The sequence below is a fragment of the Protopterus annectens genome, chromosome 8.part0 (assembly GCF_019279795.1).
Source record: "Protopterus annectens isolate FY-2018-M chromosome 8.part0, PAN1.0, whole genome shotgun sequence".
NCBI lineage: Eukaryota > Metazoa > Chordata > Ceratodontiformes > Protopteridae > Protopterus > Protopterus annectens.
In genome coordinates, this window is record NC_056741.1 from 255,392,305 (window position 1) to 255,416,097 (window position 23,793).

A 23,793-nucleotide genomic window follows, 5' to 3' on the forward strand; every position below is an offset into this window, starting at 1 on the left:
TTTGCAGTTTTAATTTTGTGAGAATGTGTTCCATCATGTTTGTCATATTCACAGCATAAAACATTTGTTTTATGTATCTCTAGTTCTTCCAAGAAAACTTCATCTATTCATGTTGACTTAGGAGTATGAATGTTTCAGCTCTTGGTAATGTTTTCTGTGTGTGTGGCGCAACTTTTTCCATGTAAATATGTATTTGAAAAATGTAGGTTTTCTGCATGTTTTGATTCTAATTTGTTCCTAGTAGATGCTGCTAGAAATAACATCCCCCAGTGAGGTAGATTTCCTTCAGGAGAGTCTAAATCAGGAAGAGGATTGTTGCCAGAACAGTGGCATAAAAATAAATGCAGAAAAATGTAGTAGTATACCCTTTGGGAAGTCAAATTACCCCTGCAAGTTACGTCATGAATAGCACACTTCTAAGAGTATTCTCAGAGGTGAGAGATGTAGGCACACAGATAGAGATAGTAGCCTGAACTTTGACCCCCATGTGCTTACAATGCTTAGGAAGTCCTTTTGCGTGGCACAGCTTAAGTAAAGGAGTGGCATCTACATCCAAGGAAATTGTAGTCCCGCTATACTCAGCCCTCATTAGACCACTAATTGAGTACAATGCACCACTTGGCATGTACTTGACTAGGTACTTAAAGCAGCTGGAGTGACCTCAGAGGTTCTTCACAAAGAAAATACAGGGTGTAAACAAGAAGAACTATGTGGATAGACTAAACGTTCTATCCCTTTACTCTGTCTCCTGCATACTATTAAGGGGTAAACTATGCCTGACCTACAAGGTACTCACATATCCAGCCCTGATGGAGTTGCTACACATTTGCAAGTCCAACAGCACAAGGGTCACCCAATCTAGGGATTTAAACTTGGTCAGTGACTCGAACTAAACATGCTGAAGAGACAGATATGTCTCAGAGACTGCCCATTGTCTGGAACAGGCTTCCTGTTCACATTAAGCAGAACCCTTCCCTGACCCTTTTCAAATGCAGTTTGGATCAGTGGATGGGGAATCGCAAATTCACGCCTGGCGTAGTGCTTACGTCCCTTATGGACAGTGACGATCTGTAAGTGCCCTTAGAGGCCATATATTGGGTAAAATTGGGTTATATTGGCTAGGCTTGTAAGGATTCTTCAGCTGTTAGCTTAGTAGGTTCCTTTGAACCTATATGAGAAGTAAGAAAGATTATTCCCAACTGTTAGCAGGGAGGAATTTCAACATAGAAGCTAGGGAATTTGTAGGAATTAAGTGTTGAAGGACTATGCTTCTAGGATGGTGATTATGAGTTACTAGTGTACATTTTCTCCCCATATTTTTTTTTTTTGTAATAGAAATTTAGTGAGACTTAGTAGTGTATAGGTCTGCTGATTTTGCAAAACTATTTTCCATTGTGTGGGAGTGGTGGTAACTAGCATTTTCAGATCTTCACCATAAGACCACTGCTGCTGCTCTGTTCCTGACCTATAGGGAGTTGTCTGCTAGATGTCCTCTCCATGCGACCAGTCTCCCAAGAGCTCATGTTCCTTTGCCTTGGTGCAGTGTACGCCTACCTAGATCACATTACAGCATACTTGTATTATTGAGGTATGCACCTGCACCATCTTCAGAGTTTGTTGTTACATTACTTGCATATAGACTTATCTCAATTCAGTATTGCATATAGTCCTTCATGTTCATACGGATCCATCCCTGAGCTCAGGCAGGTAAGTATCCTATTGGGAACTCTTTCTTTCTTCTTTATTTAATGTGTGTGGGTTTTTGGTTGCATTTTGGGCTCTTCCCTTGACATTCTTCTTGTATGTCTAGCAAGAAAAGGCCAAATTGTGAGTATAGTAGGCTGATCCCATACAGAGGCTGCTACACTGTGTTTAGGGGCAGAATTGCAGTCTCTGCCAGGGGTTGACATACAAAGTGCTAAGAAGTAGGCTGTGTATTCTTGGCCTCTACCTTGCTTGACTGCAGACATTTTATAACTTTAGTGCTCTCCTTCATGTTGTCTACTGGGCTATCTGCCTCTTTGGACCTTACATTTAAGAAGAAGTGTAGGAACAAATGTGCAGATACCAGGAAGACTTTGAACAGATGTTCAAGGCAACTTACTGGTCTGAGGTGACTGGCCCTGGCAAGGTGTGCTTGCAAACCCCAGACCTCCTGTCATGATGCCACTTCAGAGACTATAACATTCAGAGACTTGGACATGTCCGTAATGACTGACTGCTCCCAGAGGCCTTCCCTGAGGTGGCCTAGGCTAAGGGCAACAAAGTGGAGCTTTGGGTAGTCATTAATAAAGAAGAATGTGGTACTTACAAAGCTTATGTCAGGGGAAGAGATTGATGGTTTTGATATAGAGGATGTGCCAGCTGGATGGGTCTTTAGTCATGCAAAGTGGATGCACCCCTCCAAAATACTCAGAAAATAAAGCAAATTTCCCTCTCTGGCCCCCTGCTAAGCTCCCTCTAAAAAGGAAGTGGCTGCTTCCTCCCCTTCCCCTCCACCCATTCTGTTCCACCATCACCCCCCCACACACACACATACACACACACACACACACACACACACACATGATAGCAGACAGACTCATGTGTGTTGACTGAGTCAAGGCAAAACCTAGGGTATTATGGATAGTCAAAGACTGGTACATACTGCATTGTGCCGGCCAACTTCGTCTTTCTGGAATTCCTTGGATCTGCAAAGAGCAGTAGAAAATGATTCTGTCTATTATCTCAGATTTTTTTCTCCTGGGGTCATTGAAGAGATAACTCTTCATTAATAGAGCACAAGGTTTCACTCTAGAGTTTTCTTTTTGAAGAAAAGCACCTAATGGCCGATGTTAGACCTTCCTGAAGTTACCTGCATTCAAAATAATAACCCTGCAATCTCTGCTATCTTTTTTGCACCAAGTGTTCATTTGGTAACCTGAACCTGAAAGATGCCTACCTGCATATCCACATCCACAATGACCATAGATGGTTCCTCATATATTTTGCTGTGGGATGACACTGTCAGTGTACTGGATTGCTCTTTTGGCTTGCTACTGGCCAGAGAGTTTTCTCAAAAGTGCCTAGCCCTGGAGGTTGTGTACTACAGGGTGTAGGCTATCCATATTTTTCCTTACTTGGATAATTGTTTGATCTAGTCAACTTTGACAAAGAAAGAGTCAAAGTTCCTAACCTTCACTGAGGGTTTGTTGCAGAGTTTGAGATTCACACTTAACCTACAAAAGTTATGCCTAGGGCCATGTCAGAGAGTGGTCTTCCTGGGATCCATCCTGGAAACCTCTCTCCAGAAGACATTCCTCTCTCAGGAAGTGGTAGAAAGCTATCAAAAATGTTTCATAAACCTGGCAATACAGAAGGTGGCTACAGCCAGGATTTCTTAGACCCCCGGGCTTTATGGCCTCCACCATTCTTATTGTCCTCTATGTCAGGCTAGTCATGTGAACAATCCACTGGTACCTCAGGTTGTTGTGGTGTTAACACTCATACCTCCTAGTCCAGTTCTTTTTCTTTCTTCTGTTTCTAAGAAAGTAACTCCATTGGTGGGTCAACCAGACTAGTCTAAATTTTGGATTCTACAGTTAAGTCTATCAGCACATTGTGCCAGGCTTTGCTGGGGTGTGGTATTCTTCAGGAACTAAAGGACTAAGTGACCTGCAGAGAAAGCCACACACCAACATCAAAGAGATGCCAACACTAATTAAGGGTGCAATGGCCTTTAGCCAGCTCTGGATGGAAGGAATCTCAAAACTGGTGACGGACATCACTACTAATGTGGTACAAAAAGAAGAGGGAGATGACAAAATCTTTCCAGCTCTGCAGATTATTAACGGAAGCTTGGGAAATGGAAATCCAGCGCAAATTATGTTTCAAGGCTGTTTATATCCCCTCAGAACTGAACACAGTAGCACACCAGCTGAGTAGGGCAAAGCAGACCCCTATGAGTTTATTTTGCACTGAGAGGTCTTCCTTCGGATTGAGCACAGATGCGGTATCCCCCAGATGGAACTATGTGCACCTGGGCCAGTTTTGTTCATGGAACCCCTGCAAAAAGGCCTGGGCAACGGATGTCTTTTTCCATAACATGGACAGAGCTGTATGTTTATGCCTTTCCCACCAATTCTCCTTATACCAATAATAGCTCAAAAGATGAGGAAAAACAAACCTGAAATGCTTTTTATAACCAATTCAGGCCCAGACAACTCTCATTCTCCCTATTCAGAGAGATGGCAGGAGGATGGGAACCGTCCCTTGATCACTCATAAACCCTAGTCTCCAGACTCTAAAGTTCATAGTATGAATGGTGGACTCCTAATGCACTTTAGGCATTAATACCCTGAGGACATGCTTAACATTATTATTAAAGCTAGAAAGCATTCTAGTAGGAGATTGTATGTATCCAGGTGGAACAGGTTTGTCTTTGGCACCAGGGGTGCCAGTGGTCCTCCAGTGTCTTTCTGGGCTTCTGAAAACAAGACTGTCTTATACTTCTGTCAGGATTCATCTACCTGCTTTCTCTACTGGACTCATTCTGGATCAGTCTCTAGCAAGCCTTCTGCTGGTCAAACAATTCTTCTGGGGAGTCCCCCACATCAGGCCACCTAGGAAAAGGTTGTCACCGTTTAGGGACCTCAGTTACTCAGTAGAAATGCTGACTGTAGCCACCTGTGAACAGACAGTTTTCTCTGTCCTTAAGTTCTGGATTTGGAGACATCTATAAGGTGGCAGCTGTCTTACCCAGGAGTGTGTCGTAAATATAGGCCATTTTGTGTATTCCATACTTCTTGATTTTCCACAAAGACTGAGTGAGCTTTAGGATTTACCCTTCATTCTTGTCCAGGGCGGTGTGATAATGTACTCAGCCAGACCATTTAGCTTTACACCTTCTTTCCTCACCCCCTGAGAGTGGTGTGTGTGTGTGTGTGTGTGTGTGTGTGTGTGTGTGTGTGTGTGTGTGTGTGTGTGTGTGTGTTCAGCACTACCTGGATATGCATAGCAAGTAGAAATTGTATCTAAATAGGACTAAAGGTGTCAGGAAGACAAATCAGTTGTTCATCCCTCTGGCAGAAAAGAAAATTCGACAACCTGTGTCTAAGCTAACAAATCTGTAAGTGGTTCTGAATGTATCCACTTCTGCTACCTGAGTAAAAGCAAGTAGGTGAACATTGTATTTAAGGCACACAGTGCCAGGGCTACTGCCACTGTTGTGACATACATGCTGATGTAGATTCCCAGTCTGTCATAGAAGCTGCAACCTTGGACATCTGTCCGTAAGTTTTATTAAGCATTATATAAGTTAGGCACACATTTTAAGGCCAGGGATGGATTTATCAAAGCTGTCATGCAAAATGCCTTTCAAAATGTTATTTTTGTGAGAAAAAGTTATTTTCTATGGGTTAGGACTAGTGGCTTTGTCACTGAAAAATATCCCTCAAAATACATTTTATTTTTCAGTCAAGTTTTACCACGATTGTCCAGAGCTTCTCTACTCACTTGTAGGAGACATTTTTGGTAGACATGAAAACTAGATTTTGGGCTCCTTGGTTCTTCCGTCCATGATCCACGAAAAGATGAAAGTTTTGTTAGGAATCTTCAGCCTTCAGGTCTGCTTCCTGTTTGACTGTGGCCATTTCAGTTACCTTGGACCACTCAACATTTTCTCTCAATCCCTCTGGATTGTCTTTCATGGCTTCTAGAATTCTTATGATTCCCTTGGCCACACTTCACATGAGGACAATTCAATGGTATGTCGAATCAGTTTGTACCAAATACCTGTCGTCTTTGGGCAAGGGAGAGCCACACAGTAGGAGCAAAAAGAAATGCTGCAATCCCAGCAAAAAAATATTATGACTAATTGCATGCGGATTTTCCTCAGTCTGCAGCTGTTCCTTCTATCTTACCAGCATTAGAGGATGCTTTCTTGGCAACCTGCAGTTTACCTGACAGTCCGCTTCCTGTCCCCTGGACTTCTGATAAATTGTGTAAGGTTCTTCAGACCTATTATATTTTGTTTTTAAACTTTAGATCAGACTCTGCAGTGAATTCTTTGTTAAAACTATCTTCTGCCAAACATACTTTGGCATCTAACCCTTTTCCTTCTGACAAAATGTTGAAGAAAGTTTATACTTATTTCACTGTAGTTTTCAAGATCGTGAATCATCAGGCTCACATGTCTGCTGGCATTTTTGATAGTATGAGAAAGTTAATTGCTAACCTCTCTTTTTCAGAGTAAGATATCTTTTGAGTTGTTTAATATCCTGTGTGTTTCAGGTAACCAAACACACTGAAATATTTTGCTGATACTGCATCTAGAGGAACTGCTGCTGTGTCAGTGATGAGAAAATTTGCCTGGGTGCATTCCCAGGATTTACCAGAGTATGTCAGAGCTGAAATCCAAAATACCTCCCTGTTTAAAATGGTATTATCTGGGTCCTCCTCCTGCTGAGGTCCTTAAAAGATTTGATGAAAAGGGAAAGTTAGTTCAGAGGATTCCACAGAGTTTTCACTGCCCCCCACTATGCCAAAGTACAATAGAACCATTCCTTCCAATTCATGTTCCTTTTATAGGAAACAAAGCAAACAATTTCAGCAAAGCAGAGGTAAACAAAATTTCAGAAAGCAGGGGCCAGTAAGATCCTCCCAGAGGCAAGGACAGTCTAAAAAAGTAGACTGACTATAGGTCCTTTAATATGTTTTTACCCTCCTCACTCTGATATTCCAGCAAATTTGTCCCAAAGTCCAGGTCTTCACTTTTCTTTGTGGCAATAGATCATGTCAGATACTTGGTTAATGAGAATCATTCAGAAAGTTTAAAACTGGCAGTGAGACTTCCTTCCTCCTTTTCAAGGGATTCCTGTGTATCAGTCCAATTAAACTTCCCCATTTATTCCTGTCCTTAATCAAATGCTATCAAAGGAAGTTATAGACCCTGTTCCCCCAGATCAAATATGGAAAGGTTTCTATTCAAGGATCTTTCTGGTGCCAAAGAAAGTGGAGATTTGGAGACCTGTTCTTGATATTTCTTTTCTAAACCATCGCATCAAAATCCCAAAAATTAGAATGCCATATCTACAGCCTCTTTTACCACTCATTCCACCTCTCAGTTTTCTAGTAACTCAGCTTTTAAAAGATGCTTAACACATTCCAATACTGAAATATTTCAGATGTGTTTTACATTGTTCTGTATCAGGTTCACATTTTCAATTTTCTGCTTTACCCTTTGGCTTGTCTTTTGCTAACAAAATGCTAAACTCGGGTTCCCACAGGGGTGCCACGAACCAGTACCCTTCATTTACGATTTTTTTCTTTTGTTTTTTTAATTTTCGCTCCGTTTAAGCTGACGTCATCATGTGCACGATGACGTCAGCTCTGTCAGGGCTACCAGCCTGTCGGAATTGAGCAAGGAACTCACGCATTTCCGGCTGGGCATGGCTGCTCAAATGCGAGCGAGAACGGCAACGAACAGATTATGTTCGGGGGAACAAGAATCGGACCTGCGGCGGGTATGGCCAGAAAGAATGAAGACTCCTATGCAGGTAAGGAAACTTTCAGAGAAGTGTGTGTGTGTAGGATCTAGGAGTAAAGAGCATTATTTTAGTTTTATTGAGGTTTAGGAATAGTTGCAAGTGAGAGTTTTTATAAGTGAGTGATGGTTTGTAGTGAGGATAGGGAGGATTATTAGCAGATTAGAGTAGCATCATCTGTGTATTGATTAGTGTTGCAGAAGTAAGATAATTAATGAAATCATTAATAATAAAGGTCCAAGAATGAAACTTAGTAGGTACTAGTAAGTAGGTAGAAAAGGCTTGTGAGCAGTTGTGGAGGTAGCTGGTGAACCAAATGAGTGAAGTAGTCCTGAAATCCAGTGAGTGAAGAGTATGTGTTATTTTTAGATTAAAGATAATATCAAACACTTTGGAAAGGAAGAGGAAGATTGTGGTCTTTGTAAATAGTATGAGGGAAGGACAGTAGGGCTGTGGTTGTGCTATGATTGTGGTGCAAGCCATGCTGTGGGTATATGTTATGTTGTGTGTGCAGTTATTTTATATATTTACATTTTGTTAATCAGGTTTGCAATACTGGGTAGAGCCCATTTTCAAGAGAGGAGTAGGAGAAAAATTCCTAGCATTGCATAACAATAGTACTGTTCTACAGTCCAGTGGTACTCCGTTTATGTGCTGATTTATATTGAGTGATATGATAATGCTACTGTATGGTAACTTGAAACTGCTGCTTTCTGTTTTTGCAACACATCCTTGAAACTGAACTAAATTGTTACAAAGAAAATCACACAAAATGTATAACATGGCAGAAAATACTGAATGATTCTGTGTTATAATATCGCCAGGTATTTAGTCCATAAAACTTAACAAGTCACACATTTCATGAACCTCGATCCCTTTAAGGAAGAAATTGGACATTCTAGGTCTCAGATTGCTTAAAGCTTAGTTTTGGTATTTTTCTTTATTTGAGTCTTTTCTGCAATGTTTTAAATATTTCCTGTAGCTTTGAACTCTGTCACTGTGAATACATATTTAGTATTGTCTTGTTATTTTGTTATTTATTATTTATTAAATATATTTAAACCTTTCATTGTGGCTGATGTTTGTAGAGATATTTAAGTTTTGAGAGTACTTGCATATTTATTTGGTGACGCTGTGTGAGCACTCCTAATAGCCTTGCTGTTGGTCAGACTACCATTTGTGTTGACATTAATATTACACAGTAAGATTGGATGCCCTTTGTTAAGGGCCTTAAATTAGCTGATAAGGAGTTGACTGGTGGCAGTAGTAACTACATTAATATGCACTTTATACCTGCCACGCGGGGGAGGCACCTTGGGAAAACCTGGATTCAACAAGGGAGCCAAGAATCGAAAAAGTTTGGGAACCACTGGCTTAACTCATGAACTAGCCAGTTGCAGGCTGCAGAACATTCACATTTTCCATGTTTAGATGACCATTTTTCATATTTTGTTTACAAGTTGTAAAGAATCTTTGGATTAAGTAAATAACATTTTTCTCAGTCTGAGATTTCAAGTGAATATATTTAAATCTTCTCTCATTCCTTCATATAGACTAGTGTTTCTGAGATGTCTGCTTGTATGCATCCGTCATGATGGCTGTTTTCCATCAGGATAAAGTAGAATTTTCCAAGGAGCAATTTTTGATATTCTTCAACCAGTTTCTAACATCCACCAGAGAATATCTCAGAATTTTCTTGCGTGGCCTGTACAATTCTTATGATTTTTTTGGCCAAGCTTCACAATAGGAAAATTTTCAGTGGTCCCACAAATTAGTTTGGACCTACCATCTACAGCCCATATCATTTCAGTTTCCAGTACTGGGATTTGTAAAAAAGAAATACTGTGCATGGTGAAACTGTCTCAACCCAAGTTTCTCCTTTCCAGTCATTAACAGTCTGTAACCACAGATGCCTAAGACTTTGCTTGGGGTGGTGTTTTCAGTGAACTGAAAGTTAGAGTATGTGGAACAAGCAGGGCAGACTGAAATGCGTGCGTCTCAAATCTATAAGTTATCTTTGGTTCCAGGTCCTCTAGTAGTAATCGCAGACAACACCTCAGCGATGTGGTATATAAACTTGGAGGCACCAGATCCTATTCCCTTTGCAGACTAACTGTGGTAGCTTTGGAACTAGCAACTTAGCACAGTCTATCCCTGCAGGTTGCTTACATTCCGTCAGATTACAGTGATATTGCAGACAAGCTGAGCAGGCTCAAGAGATACCCCCTCCAAATGGAAGATCAATCCAGGATCTTCCAGGAATTGATTCAACTTTGGTGAACTCCTCAAATAGACATGTTTGACTCCATTCACAACAGACAGTGAAAGAAATTCTCCTCCAGGACTCCTTGCACAAAGGCCTGTAAAACTGATTCTTTTACATTCCCATGGACAATAATGTTACTGTATGCCTTTCCATTCTCTCCACCAGTAACCATTGTTTTCTAAACATTCAGAAAGACTCTCCCGGAATAGTTCTGGTGATCTATTTTTGGCACAAGCAACAGTGGTTCTCCCTTCTTTTGAAAATAGCCAAGGTCAGTTACCCCACGTGTCCTTATACAAGGATGGGAGGTGTTACGTACACCCCAACATTCAATTTCTTCAGCTTTCTGCGTAGATGATAAATATTTAAAACCTTTCGGGCACCTTTTTTTCATGGATGGTGTAACAGGCATTATTTATTTATTATTATTTATTTATTTATTTACATTTGTTGACCGGGAGAGTCTGACTGGACACAGGTCAGTTTTCAGCGGAGGCCCGGGGAGAAAAGCTCCACATTATTATTTGCATTATACAGTTAAAAAAACATAGCATTTAAATATAGACATTAGTCCAGTTAAGGACGCAAGACAAGAAGAAAACAGATGTAAAATAGCTGTAGAGCATAGTACAATTTTAAAATATGGTGACATATACTAAACATGGTTAAAATGTAGTTGAGATTCATCAGTGAACAATTGATACAAACTGTTTTGAGTTACATAACAGCCATTAGCAGTTGTTGCTACAAGAAGTTAGTATTATGTGGTAGGTAGCTGGGAACATGAGTAGCCAAGCTTGCTAAGAGTAGGTTGTTGATAGGGGGCTGAGAGAGGTAGTGGGTGGGGGGAGTGAATGGTATTAGAGGGGGGGGTTGCAAGGGCATATCTGGCAAGTTTTGAAGTGTGATTTTAGTAAGGATTTAAAGTGGGTGCAAGAAGTTACAGAGGTAATTGAGGATGGGAGGGAGTTCCAGAGTTTGGCTATAGTGCAGGAGAATAATGCTTCTCCAGCAGAGTTAATGGCTCTTGTGACCTGTAGGAGGTTTTTGTGAATGGATCTTAGTGGTCTCATGGTTATGTAGGGTTGGAGTAGATTCTGGAGGGATGGGACTTTTAGTGGTTGGTTTATTAGTTTGTGGGCGAGCGTGAGTTGGTACCATTGAAGGAGGTGGGGGAGCTCTAGCCAGCCCATTTCTGCTAGTGAGAGACAGTGGTGAGTACAGTAGGAAGCCCCTGTGACGAATTTGGCGATTTTGTTGTAATAGGTTTCGAGCTTATTTAGATCACATTGTCTAAGGTTAGTAAATATTGGAGAGGCATAGAGTAGGGTAGAGATAAGATGAGAATTTGCTACCGAAATTTTAGCTGCTTTGGTAAGTAGTTGCTGATTTCTATATAATGCTAATTTTTCTGTGCACTTTTTTAATGGTCATGGAAATGTGAATGTCAAAGTTCAGTTTATTGTCTATTTCTACTCCTAGTAATTTAGTGTGTTCTGTAGGATGGATGGTGGTGTTGTCTTTTGCTGTGATGTTAAAGTGAGACTAGGGTAAGTTTGGTGGGTTGGAAGATTAGTAATTTTGTTTTGTTTGGGTTGAGTATTAGTTGGGCATCGGGTAATCAAGTTTCAGTAGAAAAAAATGCTTCCTGTCTAACTTTTTGCAGTTCTGGTAGGGAGTGGGCTGTGCAGATGATGGTTGAGTCATCTGCGTATTGTATGAATGTGCCATGTGTTTTGGCTGAGGCTATGTTATTGGTGAAAATAGAGAAGAGTAGGGGTCCCAGGATGGACCCTTGGGGAACTCCTCTGGAGACTGGTAGTTGGGGGGATAGGTTGTCCTGCCAAACAACTGCTTGTTGGCGGTCAGATAGGTAACTCTGAAACCAGTTGATGACTGGTTGAGAGAAGGATAGGTTAATGAAAAGAGAGATGAGTTGTTTGTATGGGACCATATTGAAAGCTTTAGAGAGATCTAGGAAGGTAGCTGAGGAGAGATAACCTGCATTTTTATTTTGTAGGATAGTGTTAGAGAAAGAGAGTAAGGCGGTGGTGGTGCTATGGTTAGGTCAGAAACCGTGTTGTGTGTTGGGGAGGAGGTTGTTAGCAAGGAGGTGATCTGAGACTTGAGAATGAATGCATCTCTCTAGTATTTTGGAGAGTGGCGAGAGAATAGCTATGGGGCGGTAATTGGTTAGATCTGTGGAGGAGCCTCCTTTGTGTAGGGGAATTATGTGTGAGGCTTTCCATAGTGTAGGAACATAACTTTCTGACAGAGATCTGTTAATCAAGAGTGATACGGGGTAGGCTAGAGCGTCAGCTGCAAGTTGAATGTATTCACCTGGGAGGTTGTCTGCTGCTAATCTGGTGGTTTTAAGTTTAGTTAGTAGTTAGTTCGTAGTTAGGTATTAAAGGAAGCTAAGAAACGTGCTACTAGGAAATCATATGGCTCAGTGGAAAATATTTTCTAGTTGCTTCCAGAGTAATAGCCAGGACCCTTTTCAGGCCCAGAAGCCTCTGATTCTATAGTATGTGTGTGAGTTATTACCTTCTGGCCTATCTTGCTGTTATGTCAAGATTCATTTGTCTGCACATGGACTTCCCCCATTTTTGAAAGGGATTTTATGTATCCACCCACCTAGAAGGCAGGTGTCTTTCTCTTGGTATCTTTATTATATACTGAAGAAACTTGCACTTTTTCCTTTTAACTTGCCCATGAGGCTGATTTGAAGTTCTTGTCTTGGAGAACAGTGTTACAGATTTGTCTGATTTCTATGAGAAGAGTATGAATTACAAGCTGTCAAGGTGATTCAACCTTTTTCTAATCTTTCACAAAGCAAGGTTAACTTTAAGAACAAACCCTGCATTTATTTTTCTAGTGGTTCAAAGTTGATTTTGAGTAAAGCTATACATCTCCTTGTTTTTTGTCAAGAACCAAAAAAAAAATAGGGGAGAAGTAATTTTACACACTCTAGATGGCTACAGGAAGCACAGATACTAAACTTACAGGACTAAAACCTTCAGGAATTATGATCAACTGTTTATTTCTGCAAGGATAAGAAAAATGGGGCATTTTGTTAGTCTCACTATAAGAAGACACTTCTAGGCAGGGACAAGGCCACTTTACTAGCGCTTTGACTACTTTTCTAGCTTTTTGGAAAGGAATTGACTCAAGAAATGTACTAGAGGAAGTAATTTGGTTATATGTGCATACTTAAGCAAAACACTACAAGTTAGACTTTCTGTAGGTCCAGAGCAGGCTTTGCTGAGGCTATTCTCAAGGGATCCTGGACTTTGATCATTCTTCCTTTCTTTCTAAAGTCTTGTATTCTGCCCATATAACTTTAGACCACTGCAACAGTAAACTAATAGTGAACATAGTATAGATGTGTAAGTAAACTTGCTACAGCAATAGATGTTGCAATAAGATCACTGTTGCAGTAGGTACACCCTCTCTCCCTCCATCCTCTTATGGTGTTATATTTTATGCCAGTGATTGAATATTTTTTTCTTTTTCCCCTTTTTTCTAACACTGCTTAATGCACAGGGCTCTAGCCTCCCTTGCTGTGAAACAAGAAACGGATGAAGGTTTGGCACTGTAACCAGTGACTTTATATTGCTCTGCTTGAGTTGTTCTTGGAAGGTGCTTTTAACCTTTGGAGGCTGGCTGGTTGTTAGACCATGGGCAGGCTGTAGTCAGTATAGCTTACTGCGACAGTTATCTATTTGAGCATCTACTGTTAATGGTATGTTTACCTAGACAAGTCTACTGTCTGTGCTTTAGAATGAGGCTAAATTGAGGACAGGAAGGCTCTGAAGATGGCACAGGAGAATGTTTCACTTACATTACCATGCTGGGATGTTCTGTAGGGCATGTTTACAGTGCTCCGGAGAAAGGAACCTGAGCTCTTGAAGACTGGCCAAATAGGCAGGACACCTAGAGACATCCCTGGAAGTAGGGAATTTTAAAACATTGATCTGCTGTAACATTTGTTATTATGCCAAGTTAAGTACACAATTGTATTTTCAGTCAGTTTGACTTTATTGATGGGGAAATTAATGAAGTCAGTGGTAAAGAAAATAAAATAATAAATTAATCCTGACAGAACAGTCTCCATGATCTGAAGCAGCGTTGCTCAATACAGAGATATGGTCTTAAATCTGATAGGTATCTTTAAGAGGGTGAACACAGTGCCTAACAGCATTGTTGTACTTAAACATACTGAAAGTCTGGAGGGATCCTAAAAAGGAAAATGGCTTGAAGTTGGTTGAATGATAGACAAAAGAGGATGTTGGTAAACTAGTGAATGAAGCTGACTGCAAGAAGAGTGAAATTACAGTTACACACACACACACACACACACACACACACACACACACACACACACACACACACACACACTTCCTTGTTTTGAATCCTGCAAGTAGATGGGCGTGATGAACTAAAATGTAAATCAGTTTCTCCAGGGTGTCATCTCATTTTGCCCAAAATATTTGTATATAATAGGACGATGTGACATTTTCATATAAAAAAAGTAGGTTTAACTCTTCATAGGTATGGGGATGTTAAAAGTGTTCTCACTGAGACATAGAGATGGTCACGTGGGACAGTTGACATCAGGTCATGCATTTGGGATATGGAGGTGCAAGGAAAAGATTATACAGTGGAAAGTGAAGTATTTGCTACAGCCAAACAAGAGCTGTCCCTGTCAGTCCCAGTTCCCGTCAGTGTTGTAAAAATCCAATTTCTCTTAATTAAGGGAATCACATTTTTCTTGGAAGAGCAAATGAAAAACTAAGGGTAATTTAATCCAGAATTTAAGTAAATGTTCATCTTCAGTTATATCTACACAAATTTTGAGCATTTTGATTAGAAACTCCCACTGTATGTACTAGCCTAAAAGAGATTATTTAGCTTAAAATGTCAAGAGAAGCAGTATGATGCAAGATTTCTTTTTAGTGAAAGCATTTACTTGTGTCCAAGACGAGATGGTGATACCACTGTTAGCAATCATATGTAAGGCCACATCTAGAGTACTTTGACCATTTGAAGAGTACTTCTTCAGAATGGTGCAGATATGTAGTGGTGGTCCAGGAAAAAAAAAAATACTCCTAAATATTACATGTGCACCAAAAGTCTGATGACCGTAACAGTGAAGTAGAACTCTGCAAACTTAACATGGTAGAGAAGGTGATATGACAGGACACATTTCACATATTTACGTATAGAAATGTAAAAAAAAAAAATAAAAAAAGATTTCCAGAAATTAACAAAATCTGTTGGGTAATGTGGTATACATTTCAAAAACAAAGCTATATCACCAAATTCCATAGATAAGAAACATTAAACAAGTGTAATTTTTAGGTGAAAAAATAATGGTTAAGATTTTTACCAAAAAAATAAGTTTACAATACTGCATGTTTTTCAGAAGGTGTTTCTCAAGAAATGATCCAAGAAATAAAATTCATATACATCAAGTTGTGTCACAGTGCTTCATTTACTGTTTCCGGTCACTTGTAAATTAAAACATAAAGGGTAAATTTTACAGAGTGTGTGGTTTATCTGCACACTTTTGGCAAGCTAGAACCCTGTTTTGATTGACATTTCCTGTAACAGTGATCCATTATCACTGTGTGTAAGCATTTGCGCAAAAGTTAACATAATTGACAGTTTGTAATGGGCATAACGGAATGCTGGCAGCTGTAAGAAAGATCAGGTGAGGTTTCTTGTTAGTATGTGGGTTCTGCTGGTTGGGCTATTTTTTTTCCAATTTGATGACATGTGCTTTAAACTTGATTGAGTGTGAGTATTGTAACTCATGTGCTTGCATCATAGATTTATAACTCAGTATATGTCGTGTATATCCCAGTATGTCCTTTTTCTTCAACACATTATCTTTGTCAGTCATTGTCCGTTTCTCACCATCATCCTGACGTAAAGCAGGTTAGACACTGATGACAAAAATAAAAAGTGTTAGTTTATGCTTTTCACCTATTCTGACCTGTGTAGCTCAAGAACGGCTTACTGAATGTAATTTCTTCAAATTAACACTTGTCAGCTGTGCTACTTTAAAAATAGATATTTTCAGAATAATTGTCAGTAATGAAAACTGTCCAAGTAAGAATGCATTTAAGTAATCCGAGCTGAATTGATATTCACTCGGTTTGCCATAGTCTCATCTATTTTGAGTAATTTTAATGCTAATTTTTCTACCTAGAGGTTCATCAACACTTACTTTTCCCATCTTATGGAAGGAAGAGGAAATTAAGTGAAACTTTTTGGGGGTTACAGGTGTGACTGAGGAGCCCACCTTCAGGTTTTGATCCTATTTGTCTGTTAGACTGCCTCCTTGTCATTTTTTTCTACACTCATTCTTTTGCCATCTACAACTGCTAAAATACTTTGCTACTAACACAGAATGCAGTCTGCCCCTTTGCTTTAAGGTTCTTTAATTATTTTTGTTCACCTCTCAATGAAGCCCATTCGTATAACCACATGTTTTTCATTATAAAGGAACATGCCTTGGGGTGACTTTCCTGTGGAGAAAGGACAGTTGTATAGACTTCCATCAACACTCAGCAGGTGAACCATTTTTTGTTTGTGTGTTTTTTTTTTCTGTTTTCCCCATTCAGAGGGACAGTTTATTTTGTATGTTGGTGTGTGTGTGTGTGTGTGTGTGTGTGTGTGTGTGTGTGTGTGTGTGTGTGCACGCTCATGTGCGTGCATTTGTATGCAAACACATCAATCCATTTATTTTCTTTGTGTTTCTCTTACATTTTCTTGATACTGTGGGTTATTGTTAAAAGTGATATCCGGTATAGTCTGATTTGAAATGCCTATTTTTTAAAACCTTGAGTTAGATATTTCTTTGAGATGGACTGCATAATGAAATAATGAAAACTGCGTTTGAGATGGACTGCATAGTGAAATAACGAAGACTGTGTCTACATGCTGATAGTAGTTTGTCCTTTTATCTCCAATATCAGTAACTGTATATATGTTAAATTGACGGATTACAGCAAACCTAGAGAGATATTTTGCATACATTTTCTTTACTTTGTAATATTAAACTCACAAAATACTCCTCTTGGTTTAAAATGGAAATGTTTCTATGTATAATTTAGTTGGTAGCCTGCACCCCCTTCCAATTCATTTAAATAAATACTTCTGCTTAAGTTTATACGATTGTGCAGAAACAGAGTTCTCATTTGCAACACTAGTGATCCAGGCTCAGATTTTCAGCAGACATATGTGAGCAAAGTAAACCATATGTGGTTTGAGAGTGGAGGGATTTAATTAGGTAGTACATTAACAAGAAAAGTGCTAACTTTATAAATTCTTTCTTAGCCATAGCACCATGACAGCGCTTTGGACTTCAACTGATGATGTCCTACTGAACATGGACAAAGGCAGCCTTACCAGGGGCCCCTGTTTGTCAGCCTCACAAAGGTCTTTGATTTGGTAGATCACCCTTTCTTTTCAATTTGGTTGATGTAGGTACCAGCCCTGCTCTTGTCTATAGCTTATGGGCTTCTTTACTGATAGGCTATTCACAGTACAAATAGGCGTTTCTCTCTTAAAGGGTTCCCTCAAAGGTTCATACTTGGCCTCCTAGTGTTTTCACTTTTCAAAAACAGCCAACCCCTATGATCTTCCTCTGCTGCCTCTCTTGTCATATGCTGACGATATGGTCATTTACAGATCTCACCCCTTCCATTAAGGTCTTCCAAAACCCATTTCAGCATGACCTGTACACATACTTGACAGTTGTCTAAAAGACCATAAACAACTTCTAAATCCCAATAAAACAAACTCTGTGCTTTTTGGTACACACTGAAAACTCGCTAAAGCTCCCTTCACCCTTGTTATCAAAGACAAGAATAACACTCCACTTGAAACTTTTACCTTCAAATGTCTTGGTATCTGGCTAGATCCGACACTTAGATTCCAAACCCACGTAGATAAAACTAGAAAAAAATCAACTCCTTACTTTTCTCGGCTAAGAAAATTTCCTCCTGCCTATCCAAACCATCTGGAACATGAGTAGGTAAAGGAGTGCGTTTAGTCCAGATTGAGTACAGACTTCCCATAATATCTGCTGCCTCCTGCAAGAGCTTGACATCACATCATGCAGTTACAGGTAAAATATGTTGTTTTATTGCAAACTCCTCCCCCCCTCAAACACTGCTACCTCACTGTGAATAAGTACAAATGGTTACCTATAAAGCAGCAAGTCAGTCGACAACTAGGCTCACTTCTTTTCGAGCTTCTCAATCTTGAAACATACTGCCCTCTGACTGCATAACTTACCTTTAAAACCTCCTGCTACAACCTAAGAAAAATGTCCCAGACCTCCGGCACACCAGTGTCCCAGAGCCAAGCTACACTGCACCCAGTCATGCATTCTCAGTTATAACCGCTAAAGCTTGGGAAACCTTTCCTCCTATAGGTTCATAGGTGTTTAGTAGGCTAACGACCACAAGGGCCTTTTTAAGCCTAGCCATGATCCTGAATCTCTGACAAGTTCTGATGCCCTTCATAAGTGTAAGCAGGGGTTTGGGAGATGAAACATTTACAAGCAGAGGCCTGGGAGATGAAACATTTACAAGCAGGGGCTTGGGAAATTAACCATTTACAGGTTGACTGTATCCATTAGAGACATAGGTGCCAAACCGGGGATAAATTTCCTGTTCTCCATCCAGTTGTCCAAGTTGCGCTTGAATTGTGTTAGGGAGGAACTCTACTTCACATGGATGGGGAGCCTGTTCCATAGACGAGGTAGTGTCTGGGATACATACCTGTCTCTCCAACAGGTCCTATTTATATCACAGACAAGGTTTAAGTCTTTAGAATGGGTAATTATGGTGCTGTTTGTTTTGTGGATATGCAGAAGGTCCATCAGAGTGGGGTCTGACAGTGCCCTGTTTGCCAGGCATAGATCTCCCCTCAAAAGTCTGTAGGAGACAGAATACAAGGCTAGGGCTTTGAGATGGTCTGCATAGGACATTTTACTTACACTCTGTATTCTTTTAGTGGGGAACCTCTGTGGATGTTACAGTTGTTGGATATGCCTGGTTAAGTTACCACAAGGAGGCATTGTACTCAATGATAGGTCTGATGAATGCCAAATACAATGGAACAATGACTTCCTTGGACTTGGATGCCATACCTTTGATGTGAAGTTGTCCATCTCGTCTTCATTCTATACTGATGGGTTCGGAACTGATCCTCGGTTCTGACTCGGCTGCTTATTAAAGCTTGAGGTCTCCGACCAGCTCGTGGGTCCTACCCTATCCCATGATGCTGTAGTACTTTCCTCAGATCTTGTTTGCCACTGAAACAGAATGGGTCGTACGACAGCTCTGGCTAAGGGTTTAACCTTTTTGCTTATCTACACTTTAAAGTTTTACAGTTAATTCTTAGACTTAGGATATATATATATATATATATATATATATATATATATATGTGTGTGTGTATAATATATATAGATATATTTCTAGTTAGCCCTCCACTCCTTTTTGTGGGAGCGTACTTGTTCTTCTGTGTGTGTTGGCCGTTTGTTTGTTAGGCCTTTCAAAATCCCTATCCCATTTGCAGTGATAACTGTGTGTTTTTTCTACTTCTGTAGTATTATAGGATTTAAAAAAATGTAGATAGTTATATTTATTGTGTGCTTTTGCTAGTAGTAGTTTAGTCATTAGTAGTAAATACTTGGTGTGTTTACTCTTAGCGTTTAAAATTTTGCTGGGTTAAGGAATTCCCATATGGTATCCCTTACCTCATATTAACAATTCTAGAGTGTATGTGAGCTATTTTTTTTCTGATTTGTTAAAATTAGGGCTCGTTTAAATTAGAGAGCTTACACCCATGTAAGTTAGAGGGTTAGTTTGTGTGTGTGCATTGACTGAGACAGTGTCAAACAACAAAAGGATGTGAAATCTTCTGGTTTTAAAAAAATGTTCAAAATGTTCACAAAAAATGTCCATTATTGATGGACATACCGAGTTTGTTTACTGCCTGGTGGGCAAATCACCTGCAGGAATCCTGCACTATATGCCATTCATTTAGTTCCAGGGTCCTCTATGAGAAGAAAACCAAACTGATATTAAAAGGCTTAATAAAATCTTCTTTTTCAGAGGCTCTAGAAAAGGATCAAAGTTCCTCTAGAACACCAGCCTATGAAAAACCCTCAAAAAGATCGTCCTCAACCTCTTCTGAGAATTTGGAGCCATCATCCAAAGTGAGTAGGATGTCTCCGACGGTGACACAAAAATCTGATCATGACAGACCTCCTGCCTCAGCTTCATATCTGTGTCGGACCGGATGGCATTACAAGTTCAGAGCTGCTCCCCAGCCTTGGAGCCGGTCTCTCCAACCCTTAGGTCGCCTCTTTTATAATCTGTAGCGTCCGCTCCATCCTCTCAATCCTGCAAAAGTTTATTTGATTACGATGTGGACCGTGTGGTGCAGAGACTGCTTAGGACACCAGCGCTTGCCAAACTTTTGTCGGAACTGACCCACGAGGGCTCGCAACTGGCTGGACCCATTCCCTTATCTTCGATTCCTCCTCCAACCCCAGTGGTGGTTTTGGATCCAGAATGCGCTGAACTCATACTGGTTGAACCGTCATAACAGAGACCTGCATCAGGCTCATCGGTTCTGACAGTCTGACTACCTCTGTGCCATATGAGGTATCTATGAGCCGACGTTTACCTGTCAGGTCTGGGGAGTACAGTCGGGCCGAAACCCTTTCGGTTCCAAACTTGCCTCTCGGGGTGTCTGCTCAGGTGAGCTCGGCCTCTGCCTCGGCTGCGGAGCCATCACTTGTGGTGCCGGGGAGATCTTCTGATTCCTTGGAACCGGGAGCCTCTTCGGGCCATGTGAGAGGGGCTTTCGCAGCCATGAGGAGAGCTCTGTCCCCACAGACATCCCCACTGTAGGATCAAAGCATTCCATCCCCCCAAAGCAACTCTATCTATCTCTGCACAGATGATTCCACAAAAGTGTAGAGAACCTAAGCCTCAGGATGCCCTATTGTGAGAGCCCCACTCTTTCGAAACCTCTCCGGAGTACCCCTCCAAAGAGGGACCTTGGAAGAGATTATGTAAGAGGAAACATCTAGACTCCCCGGAGGAGTCAGTCACTTTGGATATGGATCTCGAGGAGTCAGAAGGGTCTCCACGGTCGCCCTCTGAAGATGTCTCTTTTGCAGATATCTTGGAAATCCTTAGGCAGCTGGAAGCCCATCACCCCTTCTGATGAGGAGTCCATATACCTGAAGGCTTTTGGGTCTCGCCCTTCATCCACTTGGATGTCTCCACCTTTTGACGAACTTATGCAATTAGTTTGTCAAAAGGCGTGGGAGTCTCCGGACACAGTGGAACCTGTCCCAAGGAAGCCTAAGAAATTCATTACCTTGCCAAACGATAAAACCTTCTTAACAAAAGGAGTTCCTGTGGATGCTGTGGTGGTGGTGGCAGCCACCAAAAAGGAATTACCAAAGACTTCTACATCTGTCCATCCACTGAACAAAGAGTCGCATACGATGGACAGATATGGAAAGCCCCTGATGTTCATCGTGTTACACTGCTGCAGTCATTACACTTGGGTTATCCTGCTGTCAGGCGGTTCCCCAGTCGGCCTGAGTTCCAAAGTCTTGGTCCGGCGTCAGTTGCTGTCGCCTCCTCCCTGATGTCAGTGCGACAGGGGTATGTAAGATGCAGCCAACGCCATTTTCTTCAGTCTTTCTTGCCGCGCGGTGCCCGAAGCAAAAGCAGTTTGCAAGTGCCGGTCGGCCGACTCCTGAGATTTTCATTCCGAATCCACAACCAAAGTCTTCTACAAAGCTAAGTACCCCGTTGGGGAAACTTTTTCTTGCCTCAGACCGATGTCAATAAAAGTTAATAACTGTATTTCTTGTGGGAAGCAAATACCTCATAAGGATTTCCACTCCTATTGCATCCCATGCCAAGGCCCAGACCACGACGTCACTGGTTGTTGGTTTTGTGCTAGGTTTAACAAGCGCACTGTTAAACGTCGGTTTGATTTTGCCCGACATTATTTTGGCAGAAAATTCAATTACACCATGCCGTCGGAACTTCCGACGACCGGAATACATAAAAAGCGCAAAGACAAGGACAGGCATCCGAGGCCCAAAACTGACGACGAGGCCTCTTCTAGGCCGGTCGCCAGTTTTCAGCGAGGCGCCTACGCAGCCCCTGATGACCGCTTCCACCGAACCACAGACCGCCTCCGACTCCCACGTGGAGCTGGCTGGGCCTTCGGACGCACAAATTTTTCAGCCTACCGAAACTAACCTTTCAGATGGAACCGAAGTAGCTGAGCAATCCTCAGCTTCAGAGGGTGTTTTCAGACCTACCCAGTTAACCATTAAACCCTCTACTAAGTCTAAGCCCCCCCCCTTAAAAACAAAGAAACAGATACAGCATTCTCCAGGACAGGTCTCCATGCCTAAGAAACAAATACTCAAAATGGCCGAAGACCTAATCACCCTGATCAGGGGGTCCCATCCCCCACCTGATAAAAGGCCCAGACAAGATGCAGACTATGAATCTTCCGACCAGGTGTCCATTTCTTCAGATTCATCCTCAGACCTAGGATATTCTTTACCCCCTTATGAGGATTCTGATGCTGAGGAATCCATTCCATCAGTCTCTCCGCCTGAGGACTACTCCTTTGGGGCGACCTTACATACCATGAGGGAGCATTTCCATTAGGAAGGCCAGGATTACTCAGAATCCAAGAAAAGGCTCAGAGACTTCCTTTTATTACCTCAACATAGACCCCTTGCTATTCCGCCAGTGTTAGATATTGTGGATGATGTGTACACTGAATCCAGCTTAAATCCTGACTCCTTACATTTAGCCCCAGTTAAACCTGATAGATATTACAGAGTCCCTGACTCTCACAAATTTCTGTATAAAAGCCCTGTTGCTGACCCTGAAACTATTTCTCAGGGACCCAAAGGGATTAAGGCCTCATCAGCAAAAAACCCAGTCCCCTCTGACAGAGATTCCAGAGCATTAAACAGATGGGGAAAGAAAGTATATACGTCTGCAACTTTAGCAATGAGAGCCTTAAATTGCCAGTTTCACATGTTAAAATATCAGCAATTTTTGATGTCTCAGTTGAAACAAAAGATGCTTCCAGATTCAGATCCTCCTAATTTTAAAGAAATGCAGGATTTATTGCATACAGTTGAACAAGTGGGAAAATATACTTTGCAATGTGGTTTTGATTTCTTAGAGGTCTCCTGTAGAGCAGCAGTTACAGGCTCTGTCATTAGAAGACATGCTTGGTTAAAAGAACATACTTTACCAGATCATGTTAAGGCAAAATTATTGGATGCACCTTTGCAGCGGGATGTGTTGTTTGGAGTTAAGGCAGAGGAGGTATTAAAGAAGATGGAGGATAAGGCAAAATCTATGCAAACGGTGAAGGATTTCTTACAGGCTCAGCCTCCTCGTTTTAGCAGAAATTGGCCAACTAAGAATTGGTCCTTTCCAGTCACAGACAGACCTCAAAGGGGCAGATACAGATGTCCAAGAGGTAGAGGTCAAGCACAAGGTCCTTACAGGCCTCGACAATGGGGTACACCAGGCCAGAAAGAAGGGGAAGACAGGCCCCAACCATATAAAAAGCAGCCTCAATGACCTTCCCACTACAGCTGCCAAACAGCTCTCTCTTGGCAGCCCCCTTAGGAGGAAAACTGGCACTTTTCTATCACAATTGGCATTGCATCACCAAAGACAAATGGGTTCTCAACATTGTATCTCAAGGTTACAGGTTCTACTTTCACATTCTGCCAAGGTTAAAAGGAATGCCAAATCTGCCACCAAATCAATGGGCAGAGGCTCAAAAAGAAATTACAGCACTCATGGACATGAGAGCTATTCAGAAGGTACCACCACAGGAGCAAGGACAAGGATTTTACTCAAGACTCTTTCTGGTTCCCAGAAAGGGCAAAGCCTGGAGACCCAT

General features: G+C 41.2%; 1 protein-coding gene across 1 annotated transcript in view; it reads left to right on the top strand.

Moving 5' to 3' along the window:
- Positions 1-23,793, top strand: part of CRTC2 (CREB regulated transcription coactivator 2) — a 2,800,764-nt gene that overhangs the window by 1,198,838 nt on the left and 1,578,133 nt on the right. The window contains exon 5 of the mRNA XM_044079735.1: positions 16,303-16,371. Within this exon, the coding sequence (XP_043935670.1) occupies positions 16,303-16,371 (69 nt within the window). The remainder of the gene's footprint in view (positions 1-16,302; positions 16,372-23,793) is intronic.